Source organism: Ailuropoda melanoleuca, chromosome 8, assembly GCF_002007445.2.
Source record: "Ailuropoda melanoleuca isolate Jingjing chromosome 8, ASM200744v2, whole genome shotgun sequence".
NCBI classification, from domain to species: domain Eukaryota; kingdom Metazoa; phylum Chordata; class Mammalia; order Carnivora; family Ursidae; genus Ailuropoda; species Ailuropoda melanoleuca.
The window spans coordinates 104739056-104762785 of NC_048225.1; the positions used below are offsets into that span (position 1 = coordinate 104739056).

The 23730-nt window shown below is 54.8% G+C and overlaps 1 protein-coding gene across 1 annotated transcript in view; it reads left to right on the forward strand.

Annotated features, from left to right (window-relative positions):
- Positions 1-5749: 5749 nt before the first annotated feature.
- Positions 5750-23730, forward strand: part of MFSD4A (major facilitator superfamily domain containing 4A) — a 30364-nt gene continuing 12383 nt past the window's right edge. Inside the window, exons 1-6 of the mRNA XM_002918209.4 lie at positions 5750-6048; positions 16386-16584; positions 17249-17509; positions 20590-20758; positions 21197-21312; positions 22560-22733. Of these exons, the coding sequence (XP_002918255.2) occupies positions 5750-6048; positions 16386-16584; positions 17249-17509; positions 20590-20758; positions 21197-21312; positions 22560-22733 (1218 nt within the window). The remainder of the gene's footprint in view (positions 6049-16385; positions 16585-17248; positions 17510-20589; positions 20759-21196; positions 21313-22559; positions 22734-23730) is intronic.

Here is a 23730-nt window from a genome sequence, read left to right on the forward strand (position 1 = left end):
AGTTTAACCTCAATTAAAAAAAAAGTAAACAAAAGGCGCCTCCGCTGACTCAGTCGGTAGAGCATGTGACTCTTGATCTCAAGGTCATGAGTTCGAGCCCCATGTTGGGCATAGCACCTACTTTGAAAAATGTACACAAAAATTATATGTCATGTGCTTAGCACAGAGCGGGCACTCAATAAATAGCTGTCAAAGTTTCTAGAAAGGAGGAGGCAGTGAACCCGTTGTACTAAGTGCTGCTTAGACCACTCGGGAGCACTGAGTGGAGTGCTGGGAGACCCCATTTTTATGAAGGTCACTAACGATCAGAGCTTGACATGATTGGAGAAAAGCATGGCAAAGGGTCTGGAATACATGGCCAAGGAGGGATGGCCGAAGGAAGTGGAGAGGATGTTGCTGGAAACAATGAAACTTATCAAGGAAGAACTTGAAAAATGTCTTCAAATAGTGAATGGCTCTCTGTAGAACGGGAATTAGACTTTTCCTTTGTGGCTCTAAAGCAGTCATTTGCAAACCGTACTGCAGCTCAGTACCCTGGAGGGCTTACCAAAACGGAGTATGGAGGCGCACCCCCAGAGTTTCTGATCCAGCAGGTCTGGGGCAGGACTGAGAATCTGCGTTTCTTTTCTTTCTTTTTTTTTTTTTTTTGGAGATTTTATTTTTAAGTAATCTCACACCAAACGTGGGGCTCAAACTTACAACCCCGAGATCAAGAGTCACATTCTCTACCGACTGAGCCAGCCAGGCACCCCTAGAGAACCTGAATTTCTCCCTTTCTTTCTTTTTCTCTCTCTTTCTTTTTCTTTCTTTCTTTCTTTCTTTCTTTCTTTCTTTCTTTCTTTCTTCCTTCCTTCCTTCCTTCCTTCCTTCCTTCCTCCTTCCTTCCTTCCTTCCTTCCTTCTTCCTTCTTTTAGAGAGAGTAGGAGCAGGGGTGGGGAGAGGGGCAGAGGGAGAGAGAGAGAAAATCTTAAGCAGGCTCCACGATGCAGGGCTCGATCTCACGACTCTGAGATCATGACCTGAGCCAAAATCAAGAGTCGAAGGCTTAACCGACTGAGCCACCTAGGTGCCCCCTGAGAATCTTCATTTCTAACAGGTTCCCAGGACATCCTGATGCTGCTGGTCCAGGGACATACTTTGCTAGCTACTGGACTACTGTATAACCCAGGAGAGCAATTTGTGCTGGTGTTGTGAAGAAGGAGGGGCAGGAGGAGAACGTATTGAAAACCTGGTATACCAGCTCCTATATCACACCCTGTCTACATTTTCTCACAGTAAGGGGGGTATTATTCCCCTCCCCCCATTTTATTTTTCTTTAAAGTAAGCTCTATACTCAACATGGGGCTTGAACTCACGACCCTGAGAGCAAGAGTCTCACGCTCTAGCGACTGGGCCAGCCAGGTGTCCCATCCTCCCCATTTTAGAGAGAACGAAACCAAGGCTCAGGTTTTCACACATCTCACGGCTTGACTCCCAGCCTGGGTATACTAGAGCTGAGACTGACTGGCTCCCTGGGCAGTGCTGCAAATGGGATTCGGTTTCTGAGTGGAAGGATAATTTCAGAGGGTCCTTCCACCCCCTCCAAGTTAGTCTAGCTTCAACTAGCTCTTTGAAGCACATTCAGCACCAGCTAAATGCCAGGTATTATGCAGTATTCTTTCCAGCGTGCATGTGGCCGTTGGTCTCAGTCTTAAGATGCTTCTGGGCCATCTCACCTGCTCCTGTCTCTCCAGTCCCTCTTGGCACCTGCAGTAACCACCCCCCAGCCCTCCGTGCAGGCTGATAACTCGGTTCATCCAGATAGTTGGCAAAGGAGACTTTTTATAGACATACCCATCTCCGCTGTTGGCATTCATGTGGGGCAGGGTGGACGGGTCATGTGGGTACAGTCCTTGGCACCAAGCTGTCTGCCACTCACCCCATGCCAGCCCCAGACTGAGCCTGCCAATCCACTCCGTGCACCCTGGCCAGCAAGGCAATGATGTGGGGCTGCGAAAATAAAATCCAGAGGTAGGGGAGGGGCGGCCTCATTCCCCAGAATGGCTAGAGGAACTGCAGACATGCTTAATGACCTTGAGCTGGAGACTTCTACTGCCCCTGCCTGGCTTCCTCAGAGTCTGGGAAGCAGAGACAAGAGGGTCCTGGGGACCCAAAGCAGGCCCACTGTCACTGAGAGGATTCTGCCAAACATGAAAGCAGGCCCAAGTCCAGGTGACCCCCTCTAGGCTGTGATCATCAAAACTTTTCTTTTTTGTACATTCGTTTTTTTAAAGATTTTATCTATTTATTTGAGAGGGAGAGAGAGGGAGAGCATAAGCAGAGTGGGGGGGGGCGAGGGAGAGGTAAAGCAGGCTCCCCACTGAGCAGGGAGCCCAATGGCGGACATGATTCCAGGACCTCAGGATCATGACCTGAGCTGAAGGCAAGATGCTTAACTGACTGAACCACCCAGGCGCCCCTCTTTTGGTACATTTTTAAAAATATTTAAGGTTTTCAATTCTGACAGAAACAGGAACGAAGATAAAGTGTTCTCCTGGTTCTATGCACTAAGGAGTTCGGGCAGCTTGGACGCATATGTAAAAGGATGGTAGCGAGGGCACTTGGCTCTTATTTCACTCTCTGTTAGATCTCGTTTGCTTTCTCAAGTATTTCCAGGATGCAGACCACCCATCGATGGTCCAAGACAGGCCACTGACAGATTGCTCATCAACTTCCAGGTGTTAAGTGGAAGTCAGTAGAATGTAAACACCTCTCACCAAGGAGCTAGTCCTGGCGCTCAGTGAACAGCCAAGCCCAGGGCCCTTCCTTGGAGGAGAGGCGGCCCACAGATGATTAGCAGTGACTTAATGGGGCCCAAGGAGGGGCTCTAGCAAGATCAGGGAAAGCTTCCCAGAGGAGGCGACCCTTGAGGCAAATAAACAGATTTCAGTCAGCAAGAGCTTGAGGACCCTTCACTCCCCTAGATCTTTTCTGCCAATCTAGTCCATCTTTCCTTATTTTCGGGTCTCAGACTGCTTTCCAGAGCTAGTGAGGGACAGGGATCATTTCCTTCCAATGTACATGGAGGGAAATCCGAGAGTGGCTAAAGGACCATACAAGGTTATGTCGTTAAAACTGAAGAATGACCACAAGGTTCCCAGCGAGGGCTAGACATTTGGATAGTCGACACAGAAGAAATAAAGGACAGCCTCTGTCCTTGGGGAACTTGTTAACATTGGGAGATAAGATATGTAAATGAAAAACCAAAAATAATTTTAAAGGCAATGTGCAAATAATTCAGTACCCAGCTATTTATCCAGGACTTGCTATCTGCAAGGCATTCTATGAGGCACCTGGACGGGGGCGGGGAGAGTTGGTAAATACAATATAATGTGGTAAATATAGTCCGAGCCCTTAAGAACTCACCGTTTAACGGCTGCAAGGGAGGCAGGAGGGCAGGAAGAGGAAGCTGGCAGTCCCCGGATATAACAGCTGACACTGGAGATTGTAGGGGGCAAGGAGTGGCTCAGGGGCTTGCTGGAATTTGGGGGTTGGATAGGATTTTTCCAGAAAAGTTTCCTGAAGGAGGTAGACAAGGTGATGATACTGAAAAATAGAGGAGACAGAAAATAGTAAGAAGAGAGAATAAGCAACACCTTTTCCCATAACTCATCCTTCCACACCCAGTCCAGTAATGAAGCCTTCCCAGGCAAAATGAGATGCTTCCCCCCACGGGCTCTCAAAGGACCCCCACGACAGAAGGAACCTCCTTGCAGCACTTGTTTCCCTGCCTGCTTGTCCCAGCTCAAGGGCCCTGCACACCAGGAAGGAAGGCAGGCAGGCAGGCAGGCAGGCAGGCAGGCAGGAGGGCTTTGACTCCAAGGAGGCTGGGGATTGTGTTCACAGTAGAGGGTCTCACTTTGGTTTTGGTTACTTTTTTTACTTTTCACTGTTTTATCAAAACATAATGTGCTTACATTATAAGACACAAGTCCTAAGCCTATATATGTCTGTACATGAATGAATTTTTACATATGTTTGTATCTGTGTAACCACCACCCAGATCAAGCTATAGAATGCTTCTAGCAGCCCAGACACTGTGGGCTGCCTCACTGTACCAGGGTCATTGCCATTGTGGCTGGAGGAGCTGAACAAGGAGGGTGATACACCCAGGGAGTACCACCTAAGGAAATTAGGAAAGAATTTCGGGCGTTTGGGGTGAAGAAGCCAAGCACTGGGGTCAGGTCATGTGTGTGAAGGACTCACATGCCCAGAGCCATTAGCCTTGTCCTGTGGGTGGCTGCGGGGAGCCACAGGGAGGGGCATCAGTTGAGCTTGAAACCCTTCCTTACAACTGGAGCTGACTCACATTGGAAGCGGACTCACAGGAAATGATAGGTAAGGTCCCCAACAGTAAGAGGTATCAGTCAAGAACAGGACTGACAAGCATTTATCAGCAATGATGGGGCGGGAAGAGGGGACTCGAGTTGGAGATTGTTCCTTCCAACTTTGAGCTTCTGTGGTTCTAGAAGTAAGTCTGCGAGAATGGTGGAGAGGACCCAGTCAAACGCTTGTTGTTATGATTTATTTCAGCTTTTGTTTTCCAGAGGATAACTTTTTACTGAATCACAAGTCCTCTGGAGCCTCACCACTACCACGACTGAATAAGTAATTATTATTACCTCGCAGCCCACCGAGCCAGAGAGCCCGTGGGGCTCTGCTCCCAGGTGCTCAGAGTCTAGGGGGCCGAGCTGGAGTGCCACTGTGGGATGCAACCAGTACCTGCAAGAGAAGTTGGTTACCTGTCCTCCTGCCAAGCTGTCATGAGAGCACCCACCCTCCTATCTCCTCAGCCCCTTCAGCTCTGGTTTCCCCGGAGGGCCAGTGGCCATGACGTCATAGCTCCTGCCACTACTACAACAGCTGAGGGGGGGGGGTGACACTCTGGAACTTACGCCTACAGGGGCTAATGCAGGAACCCTGGCCCCCTCAGAAGCTGGCCCACACAGGACTCACCAATTCCATGGCCACCTGGGGGTAGGGAAAGGCTGTGTCAGCCGCAGGCTCCTCCAAGAACTACCAGTCTGGAGACTAACACCTCTAACCCCACAACCCCATCCGGATTTTTCCAGAAAAAGAAAAAAAAAAAAGAAAAGAAAAGAAAAGAAAAGAAAAGAAAAGAAAAGAAAAGAAAAGAAAAGAAAAAGGAATTTTCCTCAGAACTCTTTGGCGCCCTAGAGAATGCTTTCCCAATTTCTCCTGGGATTCCTCCAGATCGCTGCCCTTTCCTTCCAGCCGCCTCCTCCCCCCTCCCCACCAGGAAGAAGGAAAGAGATGGAGACCGGACAGAACATCTCCATCTGCCTCCCTCCTACACCTGTCCAGCGCTCAGAAGAGATGCGGCGGGTGAAGACCCGCTCTCAGGCGGAGCTTAGCGAGAAGATGGGATGTTTTTAAGGTGTTCTGTCTAAAGTGCTTACCCTCGTGAGATGCTAACGAAACCCATGCGTGCTCTCCCAAAAAATGTCTGTAGGTGATTCTGTCTTCTATTCTGGGGGAAGATGGGGGCCCTGCCAGACCCTCGAAGTCCACGAAGCCCCTAAGCGTAGGGGGCTGTGCCCGGCGATTCCTCCACCGCAAAGCGCAGGCCAGGCTGGAGTCTTGGGGGGAAACTGTAGCTCCCCGAGCCCAGGCGCAGTGCTGCAAGAGCCCGCCCTCCAGCCTGTCTGAGCGTCCTGGACACCTGGGGCTCGCTTCGCCCAGCGCTGCAATGGGGCTCGGGCCCCTCCGCCCCCGTGGGGCCGTGCAAGGACGCGGGTGGGACGGGCAGCTGGAGAGGGGGTGGGAGCGAAGAGCGGCAGGCGGCCGGGCTCCCGCAGCCGGGGAGGGTGAGCGTGGGCTCGGGAAGCGGGGGGAGGCCGGCGCCCGGCCCGCGCTAGGAGGGCGCGGGGCCCGACGCGGTGTCCGCCGGCCGCACGCGCCCCCGCTGCCGCAGATCTCCTGGGTCTTCTTCTCGCAGCAGCTCTGCCTCCTGCTGGGCAGTGCCCTCGGGGGTGTCTTCAAGAGGACGTGAGTGCCGGGCCCGCCCGGAGCCCCGCAGCCCCGCAGCCCCCACCCCCGCCGCTCCTGGGCACTGCCACGCCGACCCTTCCTTTCCCTTCCTTCCCGGCCCTTCCTTTCCCTTCCTTCTCTTCCCTCCCCTTCCCGCCGCGGCGTCCCTGCCCCCGCGGGGCTGAGGCTGCCCGGCGCCCCAGCCTTCAGGCCGGCGGCGACCACCCCTCCCAGCGCCGCCAGCCGCGCCGCGCCTTAGCTGAAGGGCTGCCTCCCTCCCCCACCGCGGCTCTCCCCGGAAAAGTCTCTCCAGGGACTGAAGGTGACTTCGGGATTATTTATTTGCCTTCGCTCCCCCGGGCGAGGGGCTGAACCCGGCTTGCACCCGCTGCCCCGCCCGCGCGCCGCGCGGCCGGGGTGATGGAGTTGGCGGCGGTGGGAGCGTCTCCCTCTTGCTCCGTGGCTCGGGGTGGGTCGGTAGCCCCTGCTGCGGGGGGCAGAATTGGAAGTGAGGTGGAAGGAGACTGGGAGTGTCACCTCAGGGGCCGTGCTAGGTGCCAGAGCTGGCTGCGGCTTGACAGAGCGCCCTGGGGCAGGCTCCACTCAGACCGTCAGCTCGACTTCAGCTGACACACTCCATTCCTTCCCCACGGGTGGCTACGGGGCCGCCGGGGTCTGTGTGGTCCTGCTTCAGAGAGTCAGGGTTTCTGCTTTGGCCCCTGAAGGCCAAGCCCTTCTGTCTCTGAGACACTCAGGACCTGACCATTAGGGCCATGTGGGGGAGGCGTGGGGCCTCTCATGCACGGCTTGGTACGGTGACCGTCCACCTCTGGTGCCAGGGCCCCCTCCACTTCTCCCACCCCGTGTTACTCCTGCTTAGCCTCTGCCCCCAGGGTAGGGCTCTGGCGTCTGCCTGCCCCGGCCCCAGAGATGCCTCTTTGTGTATCATTGCAGAGCCTCGATCTCCGGGCTTAAATTGGACGGGGCCGCCCCCGCAGAGCCCTCTGGAAAGGCAGCAGGATTCACTCTCCTAGCGCAGCTGGGAAAACAGACCCAAAGCAGGGGATAGATGACTTGCAAGCTGGAGGCTGCTGGAGATTTCCCTAGCTCCAGCTCCTCGCTGGGTGGTTTTCTGGACTGCAGGGACTCAAGCAAGCCGAGGGCCCAAGGAACGAAACCACAGTTAGGCTATCCCAGAGAAACATCTGGGGGTTGAGGGGGTGCATTCTGAGCCAATTGCTCTCCCCCTTTGGCTCACTCCTCCACCTATCCATGAGGGTGGGTTTTCCTCTCCACCTTGCTTCTGGAGCTGATGGAGAGAACACAGGTGTCATATAGATAGACCCCACTTTGAGCCACCCAGCTGACAAAACATTACCAATTAGGGAGTGATTAGCTCCGTTATCAAATTCTCTTATTAATGGAAGACTCTCCTCTTCAGAAGCAAGTCTTGTGTACACTGGTTTTCCATATAGGATTGGATGCATGTGGGATTCAGAAAATCTTAGGAAAAAGCTCGAGGTCCTTCCTGATTCTGCCTAGAGGTTTAACTTGAAAGCTAGCAGGGTGTTTTTCTGTTTTATTTCTTTCTTTTTAAAAAGTATTTTGACTTACAAAAGCTCCCTTACCTGGAATTTTTTAGGAACGTGTGTAGTGCAAAGAACAGGAAGGGGCAATGAGGATAATTCTAATGGCAGGTTGGCAAGCCAGGTTTTGTGAAAACAACAGAGATCCACACCTAGCTGGACCCTGTCTTCCTCACTTGCACTGCGCCTCTCTCAGGGCTCCTTACCTAGCCAGGAGCTCTGAGCAGGCAGTGGAAAGGGTCCTGGGGCAGGACATGGGCTCAGAGGAAAGAAAAATGATACTGGTAACAGTACCAACTAACTTCACTGAGCTCTTGCTCAATGCCAGGCGCTGTTCTTAGTACCTCATTGGAGTTGACTCATCTGTCTTCACCACAACCCTACGGATTAGTACCATTTTAATCTCTATTTTGCGCATAAGGAAGCTGAGGTCCAGAGAGGTTAAGACGCTTGCTCGAGGTCATACCACACAGCTATTAAATCAGGATTGGAACCCAGGCATTTGTCTCTAGAACTAGATACGTGGGAAATGGCTCTTGCTTTATGAGTAGTCCGCTTGAACTGGGTAGGGTACAAGTTACACCCGGTCCTCACCAGGCACAGGCCTACGGGCTGTGGGTTCCTGAGCTGACACTTCTGGGAAGGAAACCAAACTGAGGGCCTCTGGGGCTTCCTGCTGGGATCTGAGGGTGGGGTTAGGATGGGGTGGAGGGCATAAGTCCTATCAGTTCAGGTTCACATTTAAATTCGGAACCTCAATCCTCCTGCCCCCAAAACAAAATGTCAGAAGGAACCCTTTCCCTTGGCTGAGAGCAAAGTGGACTTCAGTGGGAATGGAGGATGTGTCAACAGGGGTGGCTTGTGCGTCATCGGGAGTCACTACCAGCAAGAACTGGACAGCTCTGGGGCGCCTGGGTGGCACAGCGGTTAAGCGTCTGCCTTCGGCTCAGGGCGTGATCCCAGCGTTATGGGATCGAGCCCCACATCAGGCTCTTCTGCTATGAGCCTGCTTCTTCCTCTCCCACTCCCCCTGCTTGTGTTCCCTCTCTCGCTGGCTGTCTCTATCTCTGTCAAATAAATAAATAAAATCTTAAAAAAAAAAAAGTTAAAAAAAAAAAGAACTGGACAGCTCATCAGAATCCCCTATTTCTCAAAACAAACAGAAACCCCAGTAGCCCTGAAACCAGCCGCTAAAGCTTGACTCCTCGGGACCTCACTACAAGTTCAAATGCTAATACCACCCCCCTACACCCAGCAAGCTTTTCAGCTTAAGTGATTACCCACTAGTACTAGAGCGCCAGGCTGGTGCTTGTGAGGGGGTGGGGGTGGGGGGTTGGTTTAACCAATGGTGAATGGCGAGAGCCAGCTGTTGCGGACAGACTCTAGGGAGAGGCATGGGGCAGCCCAAGTTAAGCCCTGCCTACTGCTTGGCCCAGCCTGAGGACCGGGGCTGAAGAGGGTTTCTGGATGCCTTTGTAGGGACACGCGTTGGAGGGTCTGCCCCCGCCCCCAGCTTCTAGCGCAGAGAGAAATCTTGAAGGAAGCCACCATGTGGGGGGCCAAGAGGGAGATAAGTGCAATTAGGGTCAGAAGAATCTGGACTAGAATTCCCTTAGAAATATCTTGCTTGGGGCGCCTGGGTTGCTCATTCGGTTAAGTGTCTGCCTTCGGCTCAGGGTCCTGGGATCGAGCCCCACAATGGGCTCCTTGCTCAGTGGGAGCCTGCTTCTCCCTTATCCTCTGCCTGCTGTTCCCGCTGCTTGTACTCTTTCACTCTGTCAAACAAAGAAATAAAAATCTTAAAAAACTTAAGAAAAGAAAGAAAGAAATATCTTGCTTATCGGGAGCAGGGAGTCGTTCAGAGAAGAACACAGTCCCCTGGTTGGCAGGGTGCACAGGCATACGCTTTGTCAGATAGGAAAGAGAAAGGGGTATTTAGATAAAAGGTTAGGGTTTGTTTTTTTCCTGGTTTCTTGGGGACCTGTCTGACCACCTTGGGCAGTGTGGGAGACCCCTTTATCTCAAAGGCATCAGGGTAGATAAATGGCTTTCAGACCTTCCCCCGCCTTCTCCCAGCCTCACCTTGGCCTTTCCCCTGCATGCACCCTCTTAATTGAAGGCTTGAGTCCTTCCCCTCTACCCCACTCACTGTCTCCTTCTCTACCTTTAATTTTCCCCATTCCTGCAAGTCCTGCCCTGCCCAAGACCCAGCTCTGACTCCCTCCTGCCCATTGCATGAAACCCAGTCTTCCTTCCATGCAAGGTTGCCCAGGCCACTGTCAAACCTGCTTCCCCAAGACGCTGGCCCCCTGAAGTACCTGGAACACAGTACAAAAGCCAGTTTTGTCCTCTGAGTTGAGCCCCGGTTGGTCTCCCATCTAGAAAGACTCTGCCTCTCCAGCAGCTTGTCCACATTTCGGCATGCAACAAACCTGGGCTGAAAGCCTGCTGGGGGTCTGGCCCCAGACATGATTCTTGCTTTAAAAACTCATCTCAGCCTGGGAGTTACCATATGCCCCAGCAATGCCACTCCTAGGTATATGCCTTAAAGAACCAAAAACATGTCAACACAAAACCTTGCACAAGAATGTTTACGGCAGCATTATTCATAATAGCCAAAAAGTGGAAGCCAACCAGAAGTTCCTCAATGTATGGATGGACAAACAAAATGTCTGCTACAGTAGAATAGCTTTCAGCCAGAAAAAGCCACGAGGTTCTTATATACGCTACAGCACGGGGGAACCTTGAAAACGTCATGCTAAGGGCAAGGAGCCAGGTACAAAAGGCCTCATGCCATATGGTTCCATTTCTATGAAAGTCCAGAAGGGGAAAATCTATAGATACAGAGAGTAGAGTGGCAGGTTCCTAGCATTTGGAGAAGGAATGGGGAGTGACTGCCGGTGGGTACAGGGTTTCTCTCTGGGTGAGGGCAATGCTCTAAACTTAGATTGTAGTGATGGGTTCACAGCTCTGAATATACTAAAAACCACTGAACTATATACACTTTGAGTAGATGAATTTTATGGTATGTAAATTATCTCAAAAAATTGTTAAGGTTTTATTTTTTTAAGTAGTCTCTACACCCCCATGTGGGGCCCAAACCCACAACCTTGAGATCAAGAGTCGCACACTCCACTGACTGAGCCAGCCAGGCGCCCCATCTCAGTTTGTTTAATTAAAAAAAAAAAGAATCTCAAAACTGAAAATTTTCAAAACCCATCCCACCCCTTAATTCACTCAACCAACAAGTATCTTTTGAGCCCAACCCCATTTCAGGGGCGAACACGATGGACAAGGTCCCCGCCCCCATGGAGCTTACCCTCCGGAGCAGCACCGTGTCAGTGAAATGAAGGGCATAAAGCAGGGGGATGGAGAGTAACAGTGGAGAGGGTACTTTCACCAGGTGGGGCAGGGAAGGCTGCTCTGAGCAGGTGACATTGGAGCTGACGCCTGAATGACAGGAGGGAACCATGCGTGCGAGTAACTGGAGGAGAGGGGTTCCAGGCGGACGGAGCTGCAAGTCCATCCAACGCGCAGGACTGCTCCCTGCAAGGCTAGCACCCCAGTGGGCCAGGAGTGTGGTCACATACAGGGTGCAGCCCCAACCTGAATGTAACAGGGCCTGAGTCCTGCCTTAGGCTGGGATCTCCCCAAAGACAGGCTTTCTTGCTGCTCCCTCTGAGTCTCCCCAGCCTTAACGCAGGGCCCTGAGCAAGCTAGAGGGTCATTGTGGGAGTAACCGGTTAGAGGGGGGCCTCCTCCTAGCCCCCTCAGTCTGAGTTGTCCCTTCTCTGTTAGGCAGCTTAAGCCGTAGTCTCCAGCCTGCCCGCGCTCCCAGGGGGTGCCCTGACTCCTGGTTTCTTGTCCCAATCTCCCACTCCTCTCTTGGAGGCTGCCTGCTCCTTTCGGGGCTGGGAAGGGTTAGGAATGCCTCTGACTCTTCCTGGGTTCTGGGCCCTTCTTCTCTTCCCTGGCCCCTCCAGGAAGAAGATTTTCAGGGTGGAGATGTCCTGAGGCAAGACTGTGAGCGTGTCAGTGCCCACCCTGGGGTCCCTCACGTCGAGGTGGCAAGGGGCTGGTTCTCAGCAGCATTTTCGCCACCCCGGGGAGTGGAGGGCAGGACAGGCTGGCCGACATCTTACTGCTTAAGCCCTTCCCCTGGTGTGGAGCCAAGCAGCCCCTCCTCTTATCACGGAACCAGGAGGGCCAGAGCCAGCACCCCGGCAAGGCCAAGTCAAGGTGATCACGTGTACCCTCTGGGTAAAGCAGAGCACCTGGGCTGATGGGGTCGGCAGCAAGCTCAAGGTCACACAGCAGACTGGTGGGGCAGGCACCACGAGGCGCTCCCTCCCCCACTTCACCTTCCACGTGGAGCCATCAATGAGTAACTTGGACATTTCTCAGGCTTCCCGAGGAAGGGTTCCTTAGACTGAGCTGTTCTGCATCTCCCCAGGCCTTGGGGGAATGGGGCCCCCTCTCTCGCTGGCCTAATTAACCTCTGAACCCAGGACCAGGGGAGTGAAGATCAATGACACAGTGCTGGCCTTAGCTTGAATTGGGAGTCAAAAAACTGGATCCTGGCTCTCTTCCCCTGCCTGGGCTTGGGTCCTGATCTATGAAATAGGGGTAGGTCCTTGCTGCCCCTGTAGCAGTTCCTGGACCCACTTCCCATGGTCACCCCAGACCAGCAGGCTCTGCAGTAGGAACAGAGGCAGGGCCTGGCTGGGGAATCCGGGAGCTGCTGAGCCTACTTGGGGGGGGGGGCTGGCTGCTGGTAGGGAGGGTGGGCATGGGGCNTTGCGCATAACAGCCTCAGGAGGCAGAGCTTACTATCCCCATTTTATAAAGGAGCTAAGTATTCACCCCTAAAAGCTCAGAGGGGCTGTGTGTCAATGCCTTGCCCCGAGCTGCCCGCTGGGAAGTGGCAGGGTTAGGTTCTAGAACCAGTCTTTTTTTTTTTAATTTTCAATTGAGTGTAGTCGACATACATATTATATCAATTTCAAGCATACGACATAGTGATTTGACATTTTTATACGCTAGGACCGGTCTGATTATACATCCTACTACATTTGTGCTGCCAAAGCTGTTTTGACATTATTATTCCATAATTTCCAATTACCCACATTCCTGGAAGGGGCCGTTGACCAAACCATTAAGTGACCAAGCCAGTTAGCGTATTTCAGCCTGGCTCTAGGATGTATCTGGGACTTCTTTTCTCTTGGCAGCTGTATGCCATTCTAAAGAAATGTGTCCAGGCTGAGTTTTGGAATGTCCAGGCACAGCCCGGCGGAAGCAACTGGGGAGGGCAGGCAGTTGCTGGGATGGAAACACAGGCTTTCCTGGGCCGAAGCTGTTCGCAGGAAATGGGGACACGTCTCCATCCCCCGTGCCCAGGAACCACAGGCCCAAGATAGGCTTTGCCCTCCCCAGCCTCGGCTGGTAAGCGGCAGGTTCAAATCATGCCCCAGGGGTTGGCAGGAGATGCGGGAAGGGGCCTTCCCCGGCCAGTTTCCCTCCAGCCTCTTCTTTCTGTTTTCTCATCACTTCCTGCCTGTCCCTGAGCCTGGGAACAAAACTCTTCCCTGTGGGCATCGAGTGTCCTTCTCCAGAACAACAAGGTAAAAAAGTACACATGGGAGAGAGGAGAGGCCGAGTCAGGGCAGCCCACCGAGACCGCCGCCCTTCCCCATCCCTTCCCCAGCCTCCTGCTGCCCCGCTGGCATCCCAGCCCTGCCTCAGGCTTTCTCTCTGGCCTCTGTCTCTCTGTCTCTGTCTCTGACTCTCTCTCCCTCTCTGTGTCACACACTAATACTCCCGCATCAGCCTCCTAAGTCTCCAGGCTATCCCGTGTGGGGTGACAAGGCAAAGCCGTCCTCATTTGACCGGCAGCAGCCAGTACCCCTGGATGAAACAGCAGCTCAGGGCCAAGCACGGTGCCAGGCACGGGGGCCCGCAGTGAACAGGCTGCAGCAGACGTCTTGGGAAGCTTGCCACGGAGCCAGCAGTGATCATAGGAAGGGTCTGGAGCTGCCAAATACTCGCAGAGGGACCACTGGGGGCTCATGTTCCAGCGAGCACAGCTGTTCACCACTGCTTTGTAAGCCTGCATTCAAGGCTCTAAGGACTCTGGCCTCCCGCTCCCATCTGGCTGCCCCTGTCTCAGGCCTGGCTGAGTCTATGGCCCAGCACCAGCCCTCTCTCCTCTCTCTCTCTCTCTCTCTCTCACACACACACACACACACACACACATACGCACACGCACTCTCCCTCCCTCTGCACCCCCCCTTCTCCATGGATAAGCAGCATGGCCTAGGGATTATCAAAACAGAAGACCTGGTTTTGAGTCCAGACTGTTGGCTACTTTCTTAGTCTCTCTCAGCCTTAGTTTACTTGTGGGTCCAACAGGCACAGTGGCAAAGCCTACCGCCTTGGGCCTGTAAACAAATGTTACTTGTCATTTTCTTTTCTCACAGATCTCCTTCCTGCTCTCACTTGCTGATCCCAGGTCCCATTCCTTCAGGACTTGGCTACTGGGCTGATTTTTATTTTTTTAAAGATTTTGTTTATTTGAGAGATGGCACGAGCAGGGGGTCAGGGCGGGGGGTGGGGAGGGCAGAGGGAGAGGGAGAAGCAGACTCCCCACTGAGCGGAGAGTCTGACACAGGCTCTTGGTCCCGGGACCCCGAGACCAGGGCCTGAGCCAAAGGCAGACGCTTAACCGACTGAGCCCCCCAGGCGCCCCTATGGGGCCGATCATGAACTGTTCATCTAGGTTTTTCAGGGCAACAATGATAATGTGTTAACTCTTCAAGAGAGTCCGTGCACTTGACTTGGGGCAGAGTGATGAGCGAGGGGGTGGAAAGGTCACCCCATCCTGTGTGCCCGCTCTATGGGGAGAACAGTTGAGGGAGAGAGAGGGCACCCTCTTGCTATCCCTGAAGTCAGGCCAGCTAGGAGGCTGCCCAGTCCATCTTGTGCAGGCAAAGGAGCGGGAAAGAGAGAGCGAGCGATCATGAGAAGCCTGCCGTTTTCATCACTCGTGGAGATGTGGGCACCCCCTCTGTGCTGGGTGCCAGGGAGCAAAGGGAGACTCGAGGCCAGGTTGCAGGAGGCAGAAATGCATGAAGCTCAGCGGGCAGCCCAGGCTGTCAGCTCTGGGGGCCCGCAGAGGAGGGGTGCCGGGGCGAACCAGGGGCCAGAAGAGACCCTCCCCACGACAGCACACTCCCTGTCCCCCTCCTCGTGTCTGGGGTGAAGGGTGAAGGGAGTGCCCCCTCCCTGCTCACACAGAGTTGGGAACAGGGGTCATGATCAGTGATCTCCCCAGCAGATCAGCCTGGAAACAAGAAAAGAGAAAATAACGAACTAGTTCTATCAGCAGAGGCCTTCTGATAAAGGATTTAATCAAAGATGAGCCAAAAGGAGAAGCAGAGAGCCATGGGGGTCAGAAGCAAGACCTTCTGGGAAAAGACGTAGCTAAGAGCTCTGCTGGGGGCTTCCCTCTTTTCCTTAACGTGCTGGAAACTCGGGTCTTCTTGCCACATGCCCCTGCCACCTCTCCAGTTCTGGCTGCCACAACAACTTTTCAAAATCTGAAAATTTTCCTTTATAAGCTCTCTTTTCCAGAACCTTCTTTTCTTTTCTTTTTTAAAGTAGTCTCCATGCCCAATGTGGTGCTTGAAATCACAACTCTGAGATCAAGAGTAGTATGTATCAAGAGCCAGGCTTCCCCAGAACCTTTTTGCTACCCAGTGTCCTTCACCCACATCAGCCTTTCAGGGTGGTTCCAGAAAACACAGGGCATCCTTCCTTTGTCAGAGTCTGGTTATTAGGTAGGGTGTACCAACAAAACCTTGACAGAGCCCTAGATGTTCCATTCACTGACTCGCTCATGGGGGAACAGGCCCTCAGCCTGCCTGCTGTGGGCTCCTCTGTGGGAAAGGTCACCTCCCAGACACCTCTCTTTGGGGACAACCGCAGGACCTCTCTTCCAGAAACTGCAGAGCCAAGATCTCTGCCCGAGGGCCGGAGGGGGGGTTGTTGTGCCAAATTACCCAAATACCTTGGCTGTGGGCTTTGGTTCAGGTGGTTTAGTTGGCGCCTGTGAAGGGCCTGGCCGTTTTGCCATTCCTGTGTGGGGAGAGGGCACTGCGCCCAGCTGGTGAGGGGAGGGGGTCGGGTTCCACCCCAGGTCCCATCTCTACAGTTCCTTGTATATGGCACAGGACCCTGGAAATGCTCAAAGCAGATGCCCCTCGCACATCCCCACGAGAGGGACAGAAATACATATATAATAGTTTATGAGTAAACTTATTTATTTATTTATTTATTTATTTATTATCTTAAAGATTTTATTTTTAAGTCATCTTTCCGCTCAACGTGGGGGTCGAACTCACAACCCCGAGATCAGGCATCCCATGACTCTATGGGCAGAGCCAGCCAGGCGCCCCTGAGTAAACAGTTTCCAATTGCTTGTGCGTAAACCAGTACCGGTTACACTTTGTCTGGCGTGTGCTGTGTGCTCCCTCATGGTTTCCCGAGTTCTGACAGCCGCTCTGTGATGGAGGGGTTGCTACCTGAGAAGACTGGGGCACCAGAAGCATCTCGCCTGCAAGCCCCTAGCTAACAACAGAGCTTCTTCCGCAGCCCCTCCCCTCTCCTACCAGAGGCTTCCCTGAGGCTGCCCAGCGCAGGGAAGGGCAGGAGGGGGTTCTGTGTTCCAAGGCCCTGGGCCCCTCCACTGACCTCACCCCTCTGCTACTGCAGCCTGGCCCAGTCGTTATGGGCCCTCTTCACGTCTTCCCTGGCCATCTCCCTGGTGTTTGCCGTCATCCCCTTATGCCGGGACGTGAAGGTGCTGGCCTCTGTCATGGCGCTGGCGGGCCTAGCCATGGGCTGCATAGACACCGTGGCCAACATGCAGCTGGTGAGGATCTATCAGAAGGACTCGGCCGTCTTCCTCCAGGTGAGCCCACACGTGGGCAGGGGGCTGGGCCGCGGGGAGCTCCCTGGCCCCTGGCCCCCTCTCCCTTCCCTGGGGCTGGGTGTCTTACTTTAGACCTGGTGGTGATGCCCAAAGAGCCCCCGAGATTCAGTTCAGTGTGGTCACTTCCAGCTGGGACACACTGGATCACGATCTCTGGACTTGGGTCTCCTCATCTCTAAAATGGGGTCATGCTCCCTGTGTGCAGGGTGGCCACGGGAATCTAGGCGCTCCGGAGAAGAGGTTCTCTGTGAACTGGAGAGTGCCATGATGGCATGATGGGAGGGCTTGCTGTTTTCTCGGCTCCTTCCTCCTCTCTGTGTTCTCTTTCTGTCAGCCCTCCTCTTTATCAAACCCCCTCCCCTTTGGGGTGTTAGCTGGTAGATGTTATTATGGGGACAACCCCCAGTTGTGGTTAAGACTTGGGAAAGAAGGAAGTGGGAGGGAGGGGAATGGCCACTGTCACCCAAGTTATCCCAGGCCAAGAAGATGGTTGAGAGGAACTTCTCTCCTCACCTCTTCTGCTCCCTATTGCTCTCCACTCTTGGGGCCAGGAGGGGCTCCCCAGATGGGACACAATGTGGGGATGGGGCAGGAAGCCTGAGCCATCCTCCCCCCACCCATACCACTTCTCTTTGCTCCCTAGGTTCTCCATTTCTTCGTGGGCTTCGGTGCTCTGCTGAGCCCCCTAATTGCCGACCCCTTCCTGTCTGAGGCCAACTGCTTGCCTGCCAATGGGACAGCCAACAGCACCTCCGGCAGCCACCTATTCCACGCGTCCAGGGTCCTGGGCCAGCACCATGCTGAGGCGTGGCGTTGGTCCAACCAGTCGCTATCCAGGCTGCCTCCACAGGATGGAGCAGGGACCCGCGTGTCATACGCCTTCTGGATCATGGCCCTGATCAATGTGAGTGCCACAAGGGCAGGGCTGGGTGGGGCCAAGTGGACCGCCACACCTGCCAGCCCATACCAGCTCCCAGTGCGGCGTCTTCTGATTCTGGGCAATGTGCTGGCTGACGCGCATCCCGAGGAAGGCAAGGGGATGGGAAAACTGAATGCAAAGGGGTCACAGGAGATCGTCTCGAAGGTCCTCGATTGTGACAATCCATGCTTGTGATCTCAAGGGAGATAGAGCCGTGAGCGGGTTTAGCACAATGGAATCAGGGTCAACTTTCATGCCATTTGAGGCTCCACAGGAAACCGGCTCTTTTCCTCCAAGGCCACATGAAGTAGATCCTGGGACAGAGCCCTGCAGGACATGTCGGGCTGTTCCCCCGGGTCCTTAATCGCCGGTGGGATTCTCCTGTGCCCTGATGTGAGGTGGGCTCCTGTGGAGGCCAGGGGATGGACAGGAGAACCTCTGAGGGATCCTGCCTACACCGAGGCTGCGACGGAGCAGAGCAGAGAGACCGCTCACTGTGACTGGGCCAGTGACTGAGGCCGCTCTATACCCCAGCTGTCGTCCCCTAGCAGCCTGACTCTGTCTCTGGCTGGAAACCTCTGGTGCTCTGCAATCCAAGACAGGTCTTCTCCCTCCGCCAGTAGCCCAGGCTGGGGCCACAGGCCCAGGTGGGGAAACACCCCTGCCCTCTCTGCAGCTTGGGAAGCGCTGCCAGGAACACCGGCAGCAGCCCTGGTTTCCTGGCTTGGGCCCAGCCTGGGCTGGGGGTGCAGAGTATTCGAGGGGACATTTGCTGGGTTGTGGGTGGGAGGCACTGGATGTCTTGTCATGACTTAGGGCGTCAGTTGGCTGCAAGCAGACTTGTCACCCCTCCAGAGGCAGGCAGGCTGGGTTCAGGCACCCAGCTGCCGTGGGGCCTCAAGGCAATGCGGTGCATATGGCACTGAAAGGGGCCTTGGGATTATCCAGTCCCACGGAGCGGCAGAGCGGGGGTGACATGCGTCCCTGGCTCAAGAGCCTGATAAGTGGCTAGCAAGACGCTGGCCAGGCTGGAACCCTGACTCCCCACACCAGCCTCCTTCCTGCTGCCCGCCAGTCAATGCTCTTTCTCCTTTCTTCTCCTTTGTAACTTTCCTTTTACGAGAATCTTCCCTCGGGGCTCTCAAAAACCCACGCCCCTCTCTTGCTCTTTCTGTTTGCTGCCCCTGCTGATCATTGCTTTGGAAACAGTCCAGCTTTGGGCCTGTGGCTGCCAAGGGGGGACCTGCGAGGGGCAGGAGCACTGTCCGTACAATGTCGAAGCTGAGACTCCGGGACCAGGAAGCCGGAAGGTCCAGTTGAAGTGGAGGTCTGTTTTCTCTTGCCCCACGAGGTGCAGACTGGAGGCACTTTGTTTGCTGCAGGATGTCCGGACTTTTTATATTGGTTTGTTTCTGAAGATAAACAGCACACCACAGAAGAGGATGGGGCCGTGCATGCTTGTGGGTGTGCATACACACACACACACACACACACACGCGCGCGCGCGCACACACACCCCGCACAGCCCACCCCGCACGCTCTGACTTTGGTGGAGCTTGCCTTCTCTGAATGGGCTTTTTATAAAGGCAGGGTGCACTCTAACCGGCCACAGCCGCCAATCCCCTGTGAAGTCCTTCCCACCACTCGCCTCCCTGGAAAGCCCCACCTGCAGTGACCAGGCTCTTTCCAGCTGTTTCCCCTTGGCCTTCACTCAGGCTTTCTGCCGCTGCAGACCTCTGTGTGAGGGTTTCCTGTTTCCCCCATCAGACTGGAGGGAGGGCTTGTCTCCCCAGTCAGACCTGGACTCCTGAGGTCAGGGGTCATCTCCTCCCACTCGGGCCTGATGTGCAGTGCTCCCCGGGCGTGTCTGACCTGGACTCATCTTCCAGCAGGGAGTGAGGCTCCCAGGTGCCTGCAGGGAGGTGTCAGCATGGAGCCGGTGTTCCGGGGGGGCCCCGGGGAAGATGCCCCAGTACACCAGCCTGCCTCCAGGGATGGGGGGGGCCCTCAGAGCCGCACGGGCCCTGCTGCCTCCCACGGTGACAGCGGCTTCGCCCGTCAGGCCAGGGGGCCCGGGGGCCTCTGGGGAGTTTCCGCAGCTCCGGGCTTCCTCTCTTTCCTGAGCAAAAGGACCTGGGATGAAGTTACGGCAGGAAGGGCAGAGGTCGGACTGGATGAAGAGCTTCCCGGCAGCAGGGGTGCTTAGATGCAGGCAGGGCACCTGAGGGAGGCGGCGGCGGCTTCTCCAGGCAACCGCAGAGGCCGGAGATGTTGCTCATTGCTCTGGGGGGTTCCCAAAACCCAAGTGGCTTAGTGTCAGTAGCAGTGCACGGAACGCTGGGCGGGTGTGTGTGCGTGTGGCTGGAAGCACGCCTCTTCCAATCAACAGCAGCGTGAGTCTCGGCTTTCCAGTTTGCACACAAGGCCCCTGAGGACAGGCTCTGCACCTGCTTGGGTGTGACATCACCCAGGCAAGCCCCGAGGGGACACTGGCCCCAGACAGAGTCAGGGTGCCCGGGCTCCTGTCCAGTCTGCCCGACATCAGCCGTGTGACCAGGCACTAACGCTCTCTGGGCCTGGAGCTTACCGTTGTAGCAGGTTATGACTGAGTGATAACTTGGAGCCTCAGTCACCCTGTCTGGAAAATGGGGATAATAAACAAAAGCAAACTGTCTTTGTAAAGTGTCACGTGATCCACCAGCACCAAGGAGTGTGGGGGCACTGTTCAGGATAAGGATCTTAAAAACGAGTTTATCTCTGGCACTTCTCCTGTACCAGAGGCCTGGTGTGAGTCCAAGTTTTGCATGTGACAAGGAGCTGTCTTCAGGAAAACGGATGTGGTTAAGGTTGGGCCGCAATTAAACCAGTCTGCCCTGGGTCAATACACCTGGCGGCATTAGCCAGGGATAGCGCGTAAGTGGACACCCTTGGAAAAGAGCTGTCTTCTGTCAGGATGTGCGGACACATGCCGTTGGATGATGTGGAGGTGTCTGCAGTGGGCCAGGCATGGGAAGGGGCCAGCCCGATGGGAACAGGGCTCTCCTGACCGTCTGCCCACCCCCCAGCTCCCGGTGCCCATGGCTGTGCTGTTTCTACTGTCCAAAGAGCGGCTGCTGGCCTGCTGCCCTCAGAGGAGGCCGCTGCTCCTGTCTGCAGATGAGCTCGCCCTGGAGACGCAGCCTCCTGAGAAGGAAGATGCCTCCTCCCTGCCCCCAAAGTTTCAGCCACACCCAGGTGGGGGCTCTGATGAACTTTCCCGCCCACAGCCCCACACGGAGGCTTCTCTGGTAACCCCTTCCCCCAGGGGGTGAATGTAGATCCCAGGTAATGGTGGCTGGAAACAAGCCGTGGGCACTGATGGTCTTGCGAGGCAGGAGCTGGAGCGACCCAGCCAAAAGCGTGGGGAAGGCAGGCTTGTGGCTCCAGCCTCCGTTTTGCTTGAGCCGGCCCATGTGACCTGGGCCAAGTTACTGGATCTCTCCGAGTCTTGCGTCCACCAGGACTGAGATGGACAGGGGCTGTCCCTAACAGGTGGTTGGAAGCTAGTAGAAGGTGGGAGGCAGGATGGGGTCCCCATTCTGCCAGGCCCTCTACCTGCCAGCCGCTTCCCCTGGGCCTACAGAGGGGAAGGAGCCGAAGCTGAGACTCACCCCTGTCCTGTGTGTCACCCAGGCCATGAGGACCTGTTCAGCTGCTGCCAGAGGAAGAACTTCAAAGGGGCCCCTTCTTCCTTCTTCGCCATCCACGTCACTGCGGCCCTGGTCCTGTTCATGACCGATGGGATGACGGTGAGCCTGCCCCCCTCCCCTGAGACTCCAGCTGGGGGTAGCAAGAGAAAGAGCCTAGAGGCCTCACCTCTAGTACAGTTGATTCAAACAGTTACGCTAAATAAAAGTCCTGGGGGAGACTGTCTGCAGAGTTGTTCGTAGCCCCTTGGTACTATGGTCTTCTGCCCCAGGCCATTGTCTTTATTTTCCTTAACTCTGTGGCTAGAAGCTTCTCTGGTTTGTTACCAAGGCCGGACTACCCACATTTTTTTAAAAGGGCAGAGCCCAGGGGCACCTGGGTGGCTCCGTCAGTTAAGCATCTGCCTTTGGCTCAGGTCATGATCCCGGGGTCCTGGGATTGAGCCCCATGTCAGGCTCCCTGCTCAGTGGGGAGCCTGCTTCTCCCTCTCCCTCTATCCCTCCCCCCACCCTGCTTGTGCTCACACATTCTGTCTCAAATAAATAAATAAATCTTTTTAAAAAATAAATAAAGGGGCAGGGCCCTATTCCTCCAGGTAGAGGTCATGCCATGTAAACTCGAGGGCACACTGCTTCCTGGAACACATTCCAAAACCTGGCTTCTCGAGCCACGTTGTAAACAAGCTACAGGCAGGACGTGAGCCCAGCTCTGTATTCTGCTAGTGACCTCTGTTACCCTAGTGTCTTTTCCCAGAAGTCTCTTAGGAGTAGACCAGGATCCTTTCGAATGGCTGATTGATTAACTGATTGCCGTATCAGGGACTCTCCAAAGAGAAGTCCCTAAGAAACAGATGACCCAGTGCTAGCCCTGGTTGACTTCCAACTCAGTGTGACCTTGGGCAGCTCACTTCTCTCTGCCCCCTCATCTGTAAAATGAGACCGCTGTGGCACCGTCCTTCACCAGTAACCCTTCTGTGGAATCCTCATAAATAACACATGTGGTGGAAGTCTGCTGTGGGTGAGGGGTGGGGAGCAGTGCCCATACGCCCAGACCTCTCAGGACCCCCTGTGGAGACCCGAGACACCCCCGCCCCCGCCCCCCGCCACGGCATCCCGAGGCCTGCACCTCTGGGCAGGTGCAGTCTGTATGCTCTGGCTCCGTGGGTCCTAGCCTCAGCTCGGGCCTGCGTGTGTCATGTGATCCTGGCTCCAAACCCCCCTTTCACTGAGCCTCTAGGAGCAGTACCAGTCCTTCCTCAGCCCTCAGCACTCCTGCCCCCAACCTGGGTTTCCTTTTCTGAGGGTCCAGTGGCCCTGCGGTGTGCTCAGCAAGGCCCGTCTCTCCTCAGGGGGAGTATTCAGCCTTCGTGTACAGCTATGCAGTGGAGAAGCCACTCTCCGTGGGGCACAAGGTGGCTGGTTACCTCCCCAGCCTCTTCTGGGGCTTCATCACCCTGGGTCGGCTCATCTCCATTCCCATCTCCTCCAAAGTGAAGCCAGCCACCATGGTTTTCATCAACGTGGTAAGTGGCCTCCTTTCACTTCTTGGAGACAGAGGAGGACCATTCCCTCCTGGCCCGACTGCTGCCCCAGGACATTTGCTCCGGACTGGACTCTGCCAACAGGGTGGGAAGGTAGTAGGAGGAGGAGAACAGAAGCGAGAGATGCTGGTGAGGAAGGGACGGAAATCCAGAAGGTGGAGCCTATCCATGTGACCTTGGAAAAGTCCCTTTCCCTCTCTGATTTTGTGCCCATCAAAGAAAGGGGGCTGTAGGAGGTGGTTACTACTGAGTGGAGCAGATCCCAGTGCATGGTCTGCCAAGATACAGGCGAAGCAGGTGCTAGCCTTGGTCCTCCTGTGTCACCTAGATGCCCAGCTGGTCAGAGTCCCATGGCCAGCAGAGGCCAAGGATCCCCTGGCCTTCAGAACCACCATCTCAGGGCTAGAGCCTCAGAATCAGATGACTCTTAGTAGCCATTCTAGAATGTAGGATGGCATTCAGGGAACTGGCCTGCCTGCAAGGCTCAAGCAGTAGGGTCAGACCCTCGACCTGATGTGCGTCCATGTCACCATCTATGACAAAGGGTCTAGATTACAGACTCCTGTAAGGTTCTCTAGCCCAGCCTCCCTCCCTCCAGGGCTCCAACCATTTCTCTAACCTCCCTTCCAGGGAGTCCACAGTCTGCTTAAATACCTGCCAGGGAGCCCAGTCCACTGTCAAAATGTACTTCCTTGGGTTGAGTTTCCAGCAGAAAGAGGGTCAGGAAATACTGCTGCGGCTACAGAGATCGGAGACCATGAGCTCCAAGAAAGGCCTTCATACTTGGCCTTGTGCTGGTCGATGACCTCTAAGAAAGAAATTTCTATTCACCATAGATGGGAGGTAGTGTCGGTAGAAACCAAACTCAAGAGGGAGAGGAAGATGGCAAGTGGAGGTGTGACTACTGCAAATATTTCTGAGCTGGAGAGAGTCCTGTCTGACAGGAGCCTGTGTGAGGCAGAGGAGAAAGGGAGGAAGC